At 40.8% G+C, this 17,483-nt stretch overlaps 1 protein-coding gene across 1 annotated transcript in view; it reads left to right on the forward strand.

The window, feature by feature from the left end:
• Positions 1-16,972, forward strand: part of LOC106879943 (geranylgeranyl transferase type-2 subunit alpha) — a 51,536-nt gene extending 34,564 nt beyond the window's left edge. The window contains exons 8-14 of the mRNA XM_089345855.1: positions 2,086-2,171; positions 4,461-4,568; positions 6,208-6,371; positions 7,217-7,305; positions 11,046-11,174; positions 14,487-14,759; positions 16,548-16,972. Coding sequence (XP_089201981.1) covers positions 2,086-2,171; positions 4,461-4,568; positions 6,208-6,371; positions 7,217-7,305; positions 11,046-11,174; positions 14,487-14,759; positions 16,548-16,711 — 1,013 coding nt within the window. The 3' untranslated portion in view covers positions 16,712-16,972. The remainder of the gene's footprint in view (positions 1-2,085; positions 2,172-4,460; positions 4,569-6,207; positions 6,372-7,216; positions 7,306-11,045; positions 11,175-14,486; positions 14,760-16,547) is intronic.
• Positions 16,973-17,483: the final 511 nt, after the last annotated feature.

Below are 17,483 nucleotides of genomic sequence, written 5' to 3' on the forward strand. Positions count from 1 at the left end.
TCATTCCAGGGTGAAAAACTAGAGGTAGTCGATAGCTTCCGCTATCTGGGCGACCAAGTTAGTAGTGGGGGTGGGTGCGCTGAAAGTGTAGCTGCTAGAATAAGAATAGCCTGGGCAAAGTTTAGAGAGCTCTTACCCCTGCTGGCGACAAAGGGACTCTCACTCAGAGTAAAAGGCAGACTGTATGACGCATGCGTACGAACAACCATGCTACATGGCAGTGAAACATGGACTGTAACTGCTGAGGACATACGTAAGCTCGCAAGGAATGAAGCCAGTATGCTCCGTTGGATGTGTAATGTCAATGTGAATACCCGTCAGAGTGTAAGTATCTTGAGAGAAAAGCTGAACATTAGAAGCATCAGTTGTGGCGTGCAAGAGAGACGATTGCGCTGGTATGGACATGTGGTGAGAATGGAGGAGGATAGCTGCGTGAAAAAGTGCCACACCCTAACAGTTGAGGGAACCCGTGGAAGAGGTAGGCCCAGGAAGACCTGGGCTGAGGTGGTGAGGCAAGACCTTCGTACATTGGGCCTCACCGAGGCGATGACTACGGACCGAGACCTTTGGAAATGGGCTGTGCGTGAGAAGACCCGGCAAGCCAAGTAAGATCGTTGCCAGTGCCCCTGGACTGGTTCTTGTGCGGGTGGCACATGAGATGCACCATTTTGAGCGTGGCCGTTGCCAGTACCGCCTGACTGGCTCCTGTAGGATTTTCGAGCGAGATCGTTGCCAGTGCCCCTGGACTGGCTTGTGCGGGTGGCACATAAAAGACACCATTTCGAGCGTGGCCGTTTTCGTGCGGGTGACACGTAAAAGCACCCACTACACTCTCTGAGTGGTTGGCGTTAGGAAGGGCATCCAGCTGTAGAAACTCTGCCAAATCAGACTGGAGCCTGGTGTTGCCATCCGGTTTCACCAGTCCTCAGTCAAATCGTCCAACCCATGCTAGCATGGAAAGCGGACGTTAAACGATGATGATGATGATGATGATATATATATATATATATACATATATGACCGCAGCCACTTGGCTGAAACACATAAATAAATATATACATATATATATATATATATACATATATATATATATACATATATACATATATATATATATATACATATATATATATATATATATATATATATATATATATATATACATATATATATATATATATATATATATATATATATACATATATATATATATACATATATACATATATATATATATATATACATATATATATATATATATATATATATATATATATATATATACATATATATATATATATATATATATATATATACATATATACATATATATATATATATATACATATATATATATATATATATATACATATATACATATATATATATATATATATATATATATATATACATATATACATATATATATATATATATATATATATATATATATATATATATATATATATACATATATATATACATATATATATATATATATATATATATATATATATATATATACATATATATATATATATATATATATATATATATATATATATATATATATATATATATATATATATATACATATATATATACATACATATATATATATATATATATATATATATATATATATATTTATGTGTGCCTGTGTTTGTCCCCCTCGCCATTGCTTGACAACTGATGTTGGTGTTTAAAAGAAACTGTGTGTGTGTGTATGCATATATATCACAGTAACCAAACCATCAGAAGCTGTTATACACCACTGGTCACAATGCACTTCCAATTCTGCCTTTATTGCCCCATTCTTTTCCATAAGAGAGATTCTTTTTTTCTCCATGGTAAGTGCAGCGTATTTGCCTTTTAGCAGTTGAAAATATGTGATAAACATATTTCAATTTGCCTCAATTACACACACACACACACACACACACACACACACACACATACAGAGAGAGAGAGAGAGAGAAAGAAAGAGTCTTTTCGCATCTATCTCCGTATGTATGTATGTCTGTCTGTCAGTCTGTTTTTCAGTCTAATCCATCTTTCACTATTAATTTATCTCTCTACTTGTAGGAAGGGTTGAACCAGACTACCTCCAGGTCATTGCCTCCCGAGCCACGAAGACCCTCACCATCAGTGTCACCAAACCAATCCATCCTGTAAGTTCTTTCGTCACACACACACACACACACACATATTGAAACGAAGCCAAACCAGGCTGGAACCTGGTGCTACTCTCCAGCCTGCCAGCTTTCATCAAACCATCCAACTCAATGCCAACTCTTTTGCTAAAATGGCAGTTTTGGCAGCACTAAGTTCTGAGCTGAAAAATACAGCAAGGTACACATAGATAGATGGAGAGATAGATAGATAATAAAATAGATAAATAAACAGATAGATAGACAAACAGTCGGATAGATAGATAGATAGATAGATAGATAGATAGGCAGACAGATAATCAGATAATCAGACAGAGAGACAGACAGACAGATAGGCAGACAGATAGATAATCAGACAGGCAGACAGACAGACAGACAGGCAGACAGATAGATAATCAGACAGGCAGACAGACAGACAGACAGACAGATAGATAGATAGATAGATAGATAGATAGATAGATAGATAGATAGATAGGCAGACAGATAATCAGATAATCAGACAGAGAGACAGACAGACAGATAGGCAGACAGATAGATAATCAGACAGACAGACAGACAGACAGACAGACAGATAGGCAGACAGATAGATAATCAGACAGGCAGACAGATAGATAATCAGACAGGCAGACAGACAGACAGACAGACAGATAGATAGATAGATAGATAGATAGATAAACAGAGAGAGAGGTTGAAAGACAGACAGATAGATGGATAAACAGACATAGTCAGGGAGAAGATATAGACAACAAACAGTTGGATGCATTAGATAGATAGACAGACATCGTCAGACAGGCAGGCGGCAGACATAGTCAGATAGACAGGCAGGCAGACAGACAGACATAGTCAGATGGACTGACTGACAGTCAGACGAACAGACAGACATAGTCAGACGAACAGACAGACATATATATATATATATATATATATATATATCATCATCATCATCATCATCATCGTTTGACGTCCGCTTTCCATGCTAGCATGGGTTGGACGATTTGACTGAGGACTGGGGAAACCGGATGGCTTACACCAGGCTCCAATCTAAATTTGGCAGAGTTTCTACAGCTGGATGCCCTTCCTAATGCCAACCACTCTGAGAGTGTAGTGGGTGCTTTTACGTGCCACCGGCACGAAGGCCAGTCAGGCGGGTACTGGCAACGGCCACGACAATGTGAACAAATAAGCATTACATTTGACAGAGTAATGTGAATACTGAAGGGTTGAATGTTAAAGACCTCAAGAGTAAGCCCCGAAAGATCAGAAGACCAGAAAGCTAAACTGGAGTGGTTGGCGTTAGGAAGGGCATCCAGCTGTAGAAACTCTGCCAAATCAGATTGGAGCCTGGTGTTGCCATCCGGTTTCACCAGTCCTCAGTCAAATCGTCCAACCCATGCTAGCATGGAAAGCGGATGTTAAACGATGATGATGATGATGATGATGATGATGATGATTGTTTTAAATTTATCCTTCATTATCGCATAGCTTCAACTCTGGAAAATTTTTACATGGTGATTATTTATTTTTAGAATGACATTGTAGGGTAGATATGAGAGGCCAGATTTGGCTGGTCTGAACATGAAACAGGTTGAATATTTGGGCCAGATATGGCCAATTTAAATGCCAAATGGTTAAAACAAGGGCTGGTTCACATGACATTTGGGCATGTCTACACACACTAGTTGTCCTATGTGATACATACCAAGGGATCAACTCTCTTCCAAGTCCTGTATGCCTTAATAACAGAACCCTCTTTTGCTGTCTAATCCACAACTGGAACTCTTGAAATGTACTCTAGGACACAGCAAAACCAAGAAGTAGCTATGACTCAAGGGTTACTGCATGTTCCTTAAACTCTTGAACTTGCACGAGATGCAGTTTAGTGTCTTACTGATGACCATTCACACACACACACACACACACACACACACACACACACACACACACACACACACACACACACACACACACACACACTCACTCACTCACTCACTCACTCACTCACTCACACACACATACACTCACACACTCACACTCACGCACACACTCACTCACTCACACACTCACACTCACTCACACACTCACACTCACTCACTCACACACTCACACACACACACTCACTCACACACACTCACGCACTCACTCACACACAATCACACACTCACACACACTCACACACACACACACACACATTCATAAACCTTTCAACTATTTGTGTTCTTGTTTTGTTTTGTTTTGTTTCTTTTTCTTTATTTTTCTCTCTCTCTCACTTTTGTTTTCTCTCTTTTCCAGCTGGAAAGTTGTGAGAAAGTGGAAGTGTCCATCAATGACACCCCTGTTACTGCTTCCTCTTCAAAATGGCACAACCCATTCCACAATGAGTACTATTCCCCTGTATGGATATCCTTTTGCTAAACTTCTACTACTACTACTACTAATAATAATAATTGTTGCAAATTTTAGCACAGGGCCAGAAATTTTGTAAGAGGATTAGTCAATTATATCGACCCTAGTACTTAACTGGTGTTTATTTTATCAATCTCGAAAAAATGAAAGGCAGTCGCCCTCAGCAGAGTTTGAACTCAGAATGTAGAGTCAGAAGAAATGCTACTAGGCATTTTACCGGACACACTAATGATTCTGTCAGATCACCACGATGATAATGATCCTTTCTACTAACGGTATAAGGTCTGAAATTTTGGGGGAGGGTACTAGTCAACTACATTGAACCCAGTGTTTCACTGGTACTTAATTCAGCGGAATTTGAACTCGGAATGTAAGGACAGATGAAATGATGCTAAGCATTTTGCCCAGCATGCTAAAGATTCTGCCAGCTCAACACCATAATAATAATAATAATAATAATAATAATCCTTTCTACTTTAGGCACAAGGATTGAAATTTTGAGGGTGGGGTCTAATCTATTACATCAACCCCAGTGTTTCACTGGTATTTAATTTATTGACCCCGAAAGGCAAAGGATGAGCATTTTGTCCAGTGTGCTAATGATTCTTATTTCTTTACTGCCCACAAGGGGCTAGACGCAGAGGGGACAAACGGATTAAGTCAATTATATTGACCCCAGTGCGTAACTGGTACTTATTTAATTGACCCCGAAAGGATGAAAGGCAAAGTCGACCTCGGCGGAATTTGAACTCAGAACGTAGCGGCAGACGAAATACCACTAAGCATTTCACCCAGCGTGCTAACGTTTCTGCCAGCTCGCCGCCAGTGTGCTAATGATTCTGCCAGCTCATCACCCTATTAATAATAATGATAATAACAATAAACATTATCAGCCACACATACTCAAAGTATGTACTTTGCTTGTTTGCTGGTAGGCTGCAATTTGGCATGGTGGGGATGACTCCCTCAAAGCACCAGGTGTTAAAAAAGCTGAAAGGCATATTTAGGTGAGACACCTTAACACCATGCTAAATCGTAGGGTGAATACATTGTTTAGAACTCATCCTGAATTACCTTGTAGTTTTGAGATTTTGATGATGAACTCATCATTTAACATCTGTTTTTCCATGTTGGTATGGGTTAGATGGTTTGATTGGAACTGGTAAGCCAGTGAGCTGCACCAAGTTCCAGTCAGATTTGGCATGGATTTCTATGGCTGGATGCCCTTTCTAATACCAACCACTCCAAGGTTGTATTGTGTACATTCTTAGTGTTGTTGGTGGTGGTGGTGGTAGCCAAGGTGGTCAGAGATGACCGTGATAGTAAGCAATGTGTAAGACTGTAGTGATCGTGGTGGAGGGGAAGAGCAGCATACCACCAAGGGTCTCGGTGACTTATCATCACCTTTGTAAGGCCCAACATGCTTCACCACCTGTCACAGGTGTGAGAGGTGAGGTCTGGTCAGTTTGAACATCAAACAGGGAGAATATTTGGGCTGGATATGGCTGGGTTAAAGGCTAAAGAGTTAATTGTGCCATTTGTTCTTATGAAATTTGCTTTCATCTACTGGTTCCATTCAGGTGTCCTGGACTTCAAATACATCTAACAACATTCTTTCCTTGACTCTCAGTAAATTCTTCCCCTACCGAAAGAGTTCTTGTCGGAAACTTCCCTGGACATCACAGTTAAACTTTACGCCAAATCAACGACTCTAGCAAGCTGTACCCTTTCGCTGAAAGAATCAACAGACCGTATCTGCTATCGTTCTAATAACCTGAGGCCAGACACAATTTTCAAGTTAGTTTTAGTTTTTATCTTTTACTTATTTCACTTGTTCGACTGCTGCCATGCTGGAGCACTGACCTGAAGGGCATAATCAAAGAAACTGGATCCCCAGTACTTATTTTTTTCAAGTTTACCACTTATTCTGTTAATCTTTTTTGCCAAACTATCTGTTTGCATGTTTGTCTATCTATCTATCTATCTATCTCTCTATCTGACTATCTGTCGGTCTATCTATTCTGACTGTCTGTCTATCTATCTGACTATGTCTGTCTGTTCGTCTGACTATGTCTGTCTGTTCGTCTGACTATGTCTGTCTGTTCGTCTGACTGTCAGTCAGTCCATCTGACTATGTCTGTCTGTCCGCCTGCCTGTCTATCTGACTATGTCTGCCGCCTGCCTGTCTGACGATGTCTGTCTATCTATCTAATGCATCCGACTGTTTGTTGTCTATATCTTCTCCCTGACTATGTCTGTTTATCCATCTATCTGTCTGTCTTTCAACCTCTCTCTCTGTTTATCTATCTATCTATCTATCTATCTGTCTGTCTGCCTGTCTGCCTGTCTGATTATCAATCTGTCTGTCTGTCTGTCTGCCTGTCTGATTATCTATCTGTCTGCCTGTCTGATTATCTATCTGTCTGCCTATCTGTCTGTCTGTCTGTCTGTCTGATTATCTATCTGTCTGCCTATCTGTCTGTCTGTCTCTCTGTCTGATTATCTGATTATCTATCTATCTATCTATCTATCTATCTATCTATCTATCTATCCGACTGTTTGTCTATCTATCTGTTTATTTATCTATTTTATTATCTATCTATCTCTCCATCTATCTATGTGTACCTTGCTGTATTTTTCAGCTCAGAACTTAGTGCTGCCAAAACTGCCATTTTAGCAAAAGAGTTGGAAGCCATTCAGGAACTGCTGCAACTGGAGACTGAGAACAAATGTTAGTGGTGTTACTCACATGTTATTGTTGTTACTGCTGTTGTTATTGAAGTTTTTTTAGCCCTAGGTCAGCCATGATCCAGCAAACCATCTAAAATCAAAGATGTCCTAGCTGTAACCATTCAGTTGTTTATTCAGACACAGTATATCTAGGACTACATTATCTAATGTGTCTTTTGTTATTGTTTAGCCCAAGGTCCATTCTGATCGAGCAGGCCTATGATCAGAGACGTCCCAGCTGTAACCATCTGCTTTTTTATTCAGACATTATATATCTAAGATTACATTGACAAAGAACCAAGACAATTAGTGATTTGTTGTGCCTGAGAAAACCTGCCCAGCTAAAAAAAAAAAAAAACCATACCATCCTTCCCTTCCCCATTTCCCCCCCACAATCTACCCTCTACTCCTGCTCACCCTCACTACCACCACTATATTACTCTTCCTCCATTCTCTCTCATGTACCTACTTGCTCAAAGTATGTCCCTATTGACTCCCTTCCCCCCACAATGTATCCTCCTTATAACCCCTCCCTCTATCAGAGCCCACACCTTATATTCGACCTTCCCCACCTTCCAGCTCCCATTCTCCTTTTGCAATCATTTGAACTCACAATCCCGCCCCCGCCCACTCCACTTCCTTAAATTCACTATATACACCACCCTGTAACTCGGGTGTATGGCCCCTGTCCCCTCCCATCACATTTTTCTCTTTCCCTCCTCTTCCTCTGAAGTTGCCATTTTTCTCTTCTAATCCAAGACACCTTCTCTGTCCCTCAGTACTACTACTCCCCCCAGTTGAGGTGGGAGGGCTTGTCCTGTAAGTTACTTGGGTCTCACTGCTGCTGGTGCCACATAAAAAAAAGGGCACCCCTCACCATACAATCTTTAACTCTTTAGCATTCATATTACTTTGTCAAATGTAATCCTCTTTTATTCAGATTGTTTTGAATTAATCCTGCATTTATCTGGTAGCTTTGAGATTTTGATGATGATGATGACGATCATCATCATCATCGTTTAACGTCCACTTTCCATGCTAGCATGGGTTGGACGATTTGACTGAGGACTGGTGAAACCAGATGGCAACACCAGGCTCCAATCTAATTTGGCAGAGTTTCTACAGCTGGATGCCCTTCCTAACGCCAACCACTCAGAGAGTGTAGTGGGTGCTTTTACGTGTCACCCGCACGAAAACGGCCACGCTCGTGCGGGTGACACGTAAAAGCGACAATATATTTTTAGAAAGACATTGTATGAGAGGCCAGATCTGGCCAGTTTGAACATAAAATAGGTAGAATATTTTGGCTAAATCTGGCCAGTTGAAATGCTTAAGGGCTCAAGTGGTAAATGTTCACAAGGGCATCCAGCCATAGAAACCATGCAAAAACAGATAGCAAACCTTGGTACAGTCTTCTGACTTGCCAGTCCTTGTCAAACCATCCAACCCATGCCAGCATGGAAAACAAACCTTCATGCTGTTGCTGCTGCTGATGATATGTGGCTGTGTGGTAAGTAGCTTGCATACCAACCACATGGTTCCGAGTTCATTCCCACTGTGTGGCACCTTGGGCAAGTGTCTTCTACTATAGCCTTGGGTCGACCAAAGCCTTGTGAGTGGATTTGGTAGACGGAAACTGAAAGAAGCCCATCATATATATGTATATATATATATATATATATATGTATATATATATATATATATATATATGTATATGTATGTGTGTGTATATGTTTGTGTGTCTGTGTTTGTCCCCCCAACATCGCTTGACAACTGATGCTGGTGTGTTTACGTCCCCCGTAACTTAGCGGTTCGGCAAAAGAGATCGATAGAATAAGTACTAGGCTTGCAAAAGAATAAGTCCTGGGGTCGATTTGCTCAACTAAAAAGCGGTGCTCCAGCATGGCCGCAGTCAAATGACTGAAACAAGTAAACGAGTAATGTATTCCATGTTTTATTTCTGTTTAGCCCTAGGTCAGTGTTTATCCAGCAGGCCTATTTTATGATCAAAGATGTTTCAGCTATAACCCTCCTGTCTTTTATCCAGTCATAGCATATCTAGGACTACAAGGTTTCATGTGCCCATCCTTTTCTGTTGTTGTTTAACCCCAAGTCAGTTCTGATCTAACAGACTATGGTCAAAGGTGTTCCAACTGTGACCATCATGTCATTCAGGCATAGTGCATTGAGGACTACATTATTTAACATCCCTTTTTTTGTTGTTTAACCCCAGGTTGTTCCTAATCCAGCAGGCCTATGATCATAGATGCTCCAGCGATGACCACCTTACTTTTTATTCAGATGCTATGTATCTAGGACTACATTATTTAACATGTCCGCTCTTGTAATTGTTGCTTAGCCCTAAGTTAGCAGACCTATGATCAAAGATGTTTCAACTGTGACCATCCTTTGTTATATTGAGTCATAGTATATCTCTCTGGCACTCCTTTGGTTATGACGTCAAGGGTTCCAGTTGATCTGATCAATGGAACAGCCTGCTTGTGATACTAATGTGCATGTTGACGACTGGCACCCATGCCAACGTCGTCTCCTTCATTGGACACGAAACTCAGCTTGCGAAGACTTATTGGGGCAAGCGAAAGCGAAATCGGGATGGCACCTGTGCCCAGCGTCGCCTTTCTGGCACTTGTGCCCGTGACATGTGTAAGGATTTTCGAGCGAGATCGTTGCCAGTGCCCCTGGACTGGCTCTTATGCGGGTGACACATAAAATACACCATTTTGAGCGTGGCCATTGCCAGTACCGCCTGACTGGCCTTCGTGCTGGTGGCACGTAAAAAGCACCCACTACATTCTCGGAGTGGTTGGCGTTAGGAAGGGCATCCAGCTGTAGAAACTCTGCCAAATTAGATTGGAGACTGGTGTTGCCATCCGGTTTCACCAGTCCTCAGTCAAATCGTCCAACCCATGCTAGCATGGAAAGCGGACGTTAAATGATGATGATGATGATGTGGCTGAGCACTCTAGGCACATGTACCCTCAACATAGTTCTCAAGATTTGGCGTGACACAGAATGCAACTAGGCTGGCTCTTTGAAATACAAGTACTACTCATTTTTGCTAGCTGAGTGGACTGGAGCAACATGAAATAAAGTGTCTTGCTGAAGGACATTATGCGTCACCATGAATTGAACTTACGACCTTATGATCATAAGCCAAATACCTCTAACCACTAAGCCATATACCTTCACCATAGTATAATATCATCATCATTGTTTAACGTCCACTTTCCATGCTAGCATGGGTTGGACGATTTGACTGAGGACTGGTGAAACCAGATGGTTACGCCAGGCTCCAATCTGATTTGGCAGAGTTTCTACAGCTGGATGCCCTTCCTAACGCCAACCACTCAGAGAGTGTAATGGGTGCTTTTACGTGTCACCGGCACAAAGGCCAGTGAGGCGGTACTGACAACGGCCACGCTCAAAATGCTGTATTTTATGTGCCATCCACACAAGAGCCAGTCCAGGGGCACTAATGTGGCCTTCCTTGTGTGTGTGTGTGTGTGTGTGAGTGAGTGAATGAGTTCATATTCCTCTTTGTCTTCGTGTGTGTGTGTTTGTTGCTTGTAATTCTAACCCAATGGGCCATGCAAGCAAACACACATGCTCATACATACATTACAAAAAAGAGACGGTGAGAGATTTCATTAAGTTGATATGTATGAAATAAAAAAAAAAAGAAAAACCTTTTTAAGCCTATTTTCTTTATTTACCTTCCAGGGGCCATGTTGACTGTTGTGCAGTTGATGCAAGCATTGAATTCACAGCGCTATAGTGCAGACATGAATAACTATCTAAACACTCTGAGACAAATTGACCCCAAACGAGACAATTACTACAAGGACTACAGTAAGTTTATCCCAGTCATAGTAAATTGAGGCACACACCTGTGGGGTAGGAGTGTGGCCCATCCCACCTTCAATTTCTTTTCATTTTGTCTTTCAATTTTTGTTGTTTTTTCTTTGTGTTACTCAGTTTTTTCGTTTTGTTTTTGTTTTTTTTAAGCAAGCAGGTATTGGTATAGTTGTGGGTTTAAGAAATGTGCTTCCCAACCATAAGGTTTGAACTTTGAACTTTGACCCCCCCCCCCTACATAGTAGAGGACACTTGCCCAAGATGCTACAGGATGCTACAGTGGGACTGAACCTGGAACAATGTGGTTGAGAAGCAAACTTCTTATCACACAGGCCACACCTGGCAAACTTTAGGTTACTTCAAAAATATGTTTGTGACATGTTTTGACTTCTAAAGGTAGATTCGTTACTGTTACCATGGAGTAAAAGTATTCAGATTCTCAGACATGATTCTAGCTATAATCCAGTAAGGGGTAGCACTGGGTAGATATGGTGTTAATACACCTTTTTTACCATATGAGAGAATTTTTTTTCTCCACAGTAACTGCAGTAAATTTACATTTGGAAGTTGAAAGATATCACAAGCATATTTTAACTAACCTAAAGTTTGTTTATGCCTAAACACTGTTTAGCAATGGTACTGCTGAATATATATATATGCTGAGACCCCACTTCGGTCATAACTGACCATGAGATTGCACCTAGGAAGTTACCCTCTCAGACACAGGTCCAGGCAAGGTTATTTTATGGAAGACCAGTAGTCGCCCATGCATACCGGCCTCCCCTCTCCACGCCACCAGTGTTATCCAAGGGAAAGGCAAAGGGGCTGATACAGCTTGGCACCTGTGACGTTGCAACTCATTTCTACAGCTGAGTGAACTGGAGCAATATGTGAAGTGTCTCGCTCAAGAACACAACACACAGCCCGGTCTGGGACAACCTCCCGATCGTAAACTTGATGCTCTGACCACTGAGCCATGTGCCTTCACAAATATATATATATATATATATATATATATTAATGAGGGTAGAAATTGATATTAATCAATTAAAACCAGTGGTCTAGAATATTAAAAAATCCGAGGATTAAAATTATATTACATACAAAAATAAGAGGAATGACCAGCAAATGTGGATTCCTATATGCTAGAAATAGATGCCGAATCATCTAACCACGAAAAAAATATGTTCTCAGTAGAAAATTTAGCAACACATTTTTTTCGTGGTTAGATGATTCGGCATCTATTTCTAGCATATAGGAATCCACATTTGCTAGTCATTCCTCTTATTTTTGTATGTAATATATATGTATATATATATATATAGAGAGAGAGAGAGAGAGAATAAAAGAATATCATTTGAAGAGGAAGATGAAAGTAGAGAATGATGCTGTTGCCTTCAAATGAATTTATTGAAAGGTAGATGAGAGTGGGAAAACCTGCAAGGCCAAATGGGCCTACTCTAAATGTGCTTTGCTAAGGAATGAACTGGAAGAGAGCTCTTTCAATGTAGGGGTTTCCCCCAGATTACCCTAAGTGGACTACCCCGCTATTGGAGATCCTATATATTTATTTTTCTGAATCCTATTTTGGGATCTCTTGTTATATCCTTATTTTTATCTTCTTTTGATTGCATTTTATTTCATGTTTTGATATATAGTCTTTAATGTCTTGGGCCCTTCTGGGCAATAAAAAAAAAAATCATCATTATTTTTATCATTATTCCATCAAGGTCAACTTGGTCTCTGAAATCGACTTCAACTGTTCCCCCAAAATTGCTGGCTTTGTGCTAAAATTCGAAGGTGTTTATTATTCATCATCATACATCTGTTGTCCATGCTGGCGTGGATTGGACAGTTCGATAATTATTATGAGTTTTGTATGTTTGACTGTAAATGTAACTAGACATAAACAACGACAATCTCTTCTGGATGAGAGCAGATCCTCAGAGGCCAACTTATAAAACCTGGCTCTTTGTCCCTGCTTCTCAGGTTCTCAAACCAAGCAGATAAGGTTCTGTTAGGGCACTCGACAAGCATTGCTACAGATTGAGGAACTCTATGATGGAAGTTATGCGTTTGATTGGTGCACCATCATCATCATCATCATCGTTTAACGTCCGCTTTCCATGCTAGCATGGGTTGGACGATTTGACTGAGGACTGGTGAACCAGGGTGGCTACACCAGACTCCAGTCTGATTTGGTATGGTTTCTACAGCTGGATGCCCTTCCCTAATGCCAACCACTCCGAGAGTGTAGTGGGTGCTTTTACGTGCCTAAGGCAGTGAGCTGGTGGAATTGTTAGCATGCGGGGCAAAATGCTTTGTGGCATTTCATCTGTCCTTACATTCTGAGTTTAAATGCCACTGAGGTCAATAAAATAAGTACCAGCTGGACACTGGGGGTCATTACAATCGACTTACCCCCTCTTCCTAACTTGCTGGTTTTGTGCCAAAATTATTATTATTATTGTTAAGTAGTTTTATTTTTATAACGTGCTTTCACTGCACTACCGAGCGCAGCTCTGTGTGCCTTGGGTATGTGCTGTGGTTTGCTGTGATGCTCTTATGGTTACTGTATTGAAAGTGTTTTGCCTAGGATGTGTGCAGTGCCCAGTAGTGCTATTTTCTGTATGTTATATATATTTGTAAGTCCTGGTGTTTTTGTTATGTATTTGTCTGAATAATTTTTTTATTATACCTAAGGCACCTACTATGATAGGAATTGTTTCTGTTTTTAGATTCCACATTCGAGTTACCTCTATTTCCAGGTCTTTGTATTTTGAAAGTTTTTCCATTTCTTTTAGGGAAACGTTGTCATCTGCTGGTATTGATACATCAATTAGAAAGCATTTTTTTTTCTTCATGATCTTTGACAACTATATCTGGTCTATTTGCCTTAATTTCTCTATCTGTGTGTGTGTGTGTTGTTATTATTATTATTATTATTATTCAGTAGTCTTATTTTTATCATGTGCTTTCACTGCACTACTGAGCATAGTTCTGTGTGTTCTATGGTTTGTTGTGATGCTCTTCTTTTTACTGTATTGAAGTGTTTTATGTAGGATGTGTGCAGTACCTAGTAGTGCTATTTTCTGTATGTTATATATATTTGTTAGTCTTGGTGTTTTTGTTATGTATTTGTCTGAATGTTTTTTTGTTTTTTTTTATCATACTAATGCGCCTCTTATGATAGTTGTTTCTGTTTTTAGACTCCACATTCAAGTTAACTCTATTTCCAGGTCTTTGTATTTTAAAAGTTTCTCCATTTCTTTTAGAGAAACTTTATTATTACCTTTTGTATTTCAGAAAGTAAAGTGACGATAGAAAATCAGATCAAATCCATGGGTGGTAGTCAAGCCAAACTTGTACTCAAGGGTCTTGACCTTTCTACAATGTATCATCTGGAGCATCTGGTATCACTGCAAGAGTTGGACCTGTCTTCTAACAATATTTCACATCTGCACACATTTGCCTATCTGCAGAGTGTGGAATCGCTAGATCTGGACCACAACAAGATAAACTGCATTGAGGGCCTTGGACTTCTTCCTAATCTCACGCACCTCTCGATACGCCATAACTGTATCCTTGACTTATGTATCTACATATTTTTGTTTTCATTCTCTCCTTTCATCATCATCATTCTGATGTCCACTTTTCCACACTTACATAAGTCCGACGGAATTGATTCTATGGTCAGATGCCTTTCCTGTTTCAAACCTTCACCTGTTTCCATGTAAGATAACATTTCCCCATCGGCAGGCCAAGTGAGACCTAAATCCAAGGCCTCTGCCAGGGGTGTAGCCAGCCCACTTATGCGTACCTTTCCTTCATTGGACACTAAACTCCGCTTGCGAAGACCTGTTGAGGCAAGTGAAATTGAAATTGAACTAAATTCGACGACTGGCACCCATGCCAACGTCGTCTCCTTCATTGGACACGAAACTCAGCTTGCAAAGACTTATTGGGGCAAGCGAAAGCGAAATCGGGATGGCACCTGTGCCCAGCGTCGCCTTTCTGGCACTTACGCCTGCAGCATGTGTAAGGACTTTCGAGCGAGATCGTTGCCAGTGCCCCTCGACTGGCTCTTGTGTGGGTGGCACTTAAAATACACCATTTTGAGCGTGGCCGTTGCCAGTATCGCCTGACTGGCCTTCATGCGGGTGACACGTAAAAGCACCTACTACACTCTCGGAGTGGTTGGCGTTAGGAAGGGCATCCAGCTGTAGAAACTCTGCCAAATCAGATTGGAGCTTGGTGTAGCCTTCGGGCTCCACCAGTCCTCAGTCAAATCGTCCAACCCATGCTAGCATGGAAAGCGGATGTTAAACGATGATGATGATGACCAGACATGACTTCACAGAAGATAGAAAAACAAACAACATTGCTTGCACTACAATGACACTTGTTTACAACTACCACACAAAGTCAGGACAAAGAGATAACACACATAAGCTTCTTTCAGTTTCCATTGACCAAATCTACTTACAAGGCTTTAGTCAATCCAGTGCTATAGTCTAAGCTACTTGCCCAAAGTGCAGTAGAGCAGCAGGCTTCCTACCACACAGTCATGCCTGCACCTGTGTGTGTTTGCCTCCTTGTCATCACATGATCATACACAAAGCCTTATTCGTTTCCAATAATCTGTGAAACCAGTTTGCTTGGAAACAGGTAATTCCTAATGGCAGGACTGACATATCATCATCATCATCATCATCATTTAACGTCCACCTTTCCTGCTGGCATAGGTTGGGCAGTTTGTCAAGAGCCTGCACCATACTTCTGTGTCTGTTTTGGTATGGTTTTTATGGCTGGATGCCCTTCCCAACACCAGCCACTCTACAGAGTGGACTGAGTGCTTTTTCCATGGCACCAGCATAGGTGGGGTTAATTTTGGCATGGTGGATGCCCTTTCAAATGCCAACCACTTTACAGTGTGGACTGGATGTTTTTTAAGTAGCCAGAGAAAATCTGCCTCAAATTAATTCCATCAGTCCCATGGAGAAATGGTCTTTAAAATAATGATAGTGATGAGGGCATGTGTGTGTGTGCGTGTGTGCGTGCCTAGGTGAATAGTTTCATTCTGTAGGCTCTGACAAATTGCTGAGCAACAGATAATGGCCTTTGTTGATATTTTCCATTCAACAAATTGTTTAGTAGCTCTGTGCTTCCAAAGTCAAGTGTTATAAAAACTCTTTTACTTGAAAAAAACAGACAAGGGTTAGTGAAAGGAAAGGCATTTGGCCACACAACACCTCAATATGATGTATTCCTCTAACCCATGCTAGCATGGAAAATTGAACATAAAATGAATGAATAAATTTACAATTTGATCACAGGTTGTTTTTCCTTAACCCATTTAAACCACAGGCCTGTTGAAAGTTGATGATCTCCGACCACTCCAGTCCTGTGCGGCTCTGAAAGAACTCAATCTGGAAGGGAACACTCTCACGGAAGATGACACGGACTATCGGAATTCTGTACAACAGCTTCTGCCACAGCTGACGCACATTGACAGCAACCCAATAAACTAAGACACTTGACAGACAAGAAGAAGCATCAGCAGCAAGTATGACATTAATTAGTCTTCAGAAAGGAAGAAAAACGTTGGATAATGTAACCCTAAATTTATGACTGATGTATAAAAGAAGAATGGTCGTTGTTGGTGGAGAATTGTATGTGCAAGTTGACCTATCCTGGAGCTAAATAGAACCAGAAGTACAGTATTATTTACTTACATTGGCAACAAGGTCACAGGATCTCGGAATAAAATTCTGTATGTTGTTGTGGCTTTATCTTTCTTTTTCTTCTTTTCTCATTTCATACTTTAACTTGTCAACGTCTTACCTGCATTTTCCACTATCTCTCTCTCAATAGTGATTATTGTTTAGTCTTGCAAGTTACTCGGTAACACCACTAGTGTTAGTGTCATGAAAAAAAATTCCCCCCAGTGTACTGATCTAAATAACTGTCTATTGATAGGTGGATATTTAGATCCATAGGCGCAGGAGTGGCTGTGTGGTAGGTAGCTTGCTTACCAACCACATGGTTCCGGGTTCATTCCCACAGCATGGCACCTTGGGCAAGTGTCTTCTACTATAGCCTCGGGCCGACCAAAGCCTTGTCAGTGGATTTGGTAGACGGAAACTAAAAGAAGCCTGTCGTATATATGTATATATATGTATGTGTGTGTGTGTGTTTGTGTCTAGATTTGTCCCCCCCAACAACGCTTGACAACCAATGGTGGTGTGTTTACGTCCCCGTAACTTAGCGGTTCAGCAAAAAGAGACCGATAGGATAAGTACT

Source organism: Octopus bimaculoides, chromosome 30 (assembly GCF_046866305.1).
Source record: "Octopus bimaculoides isolate indiv1 chromosome 30, ASM4686630v1, whole genome shotgun sequence".
Lineage (NCBI taxonomy): Eukaryota > Metazoa > Mollusca > Cephalopoda > Octopoda > Octopodidae > Octopus > Octopus bimaculoides.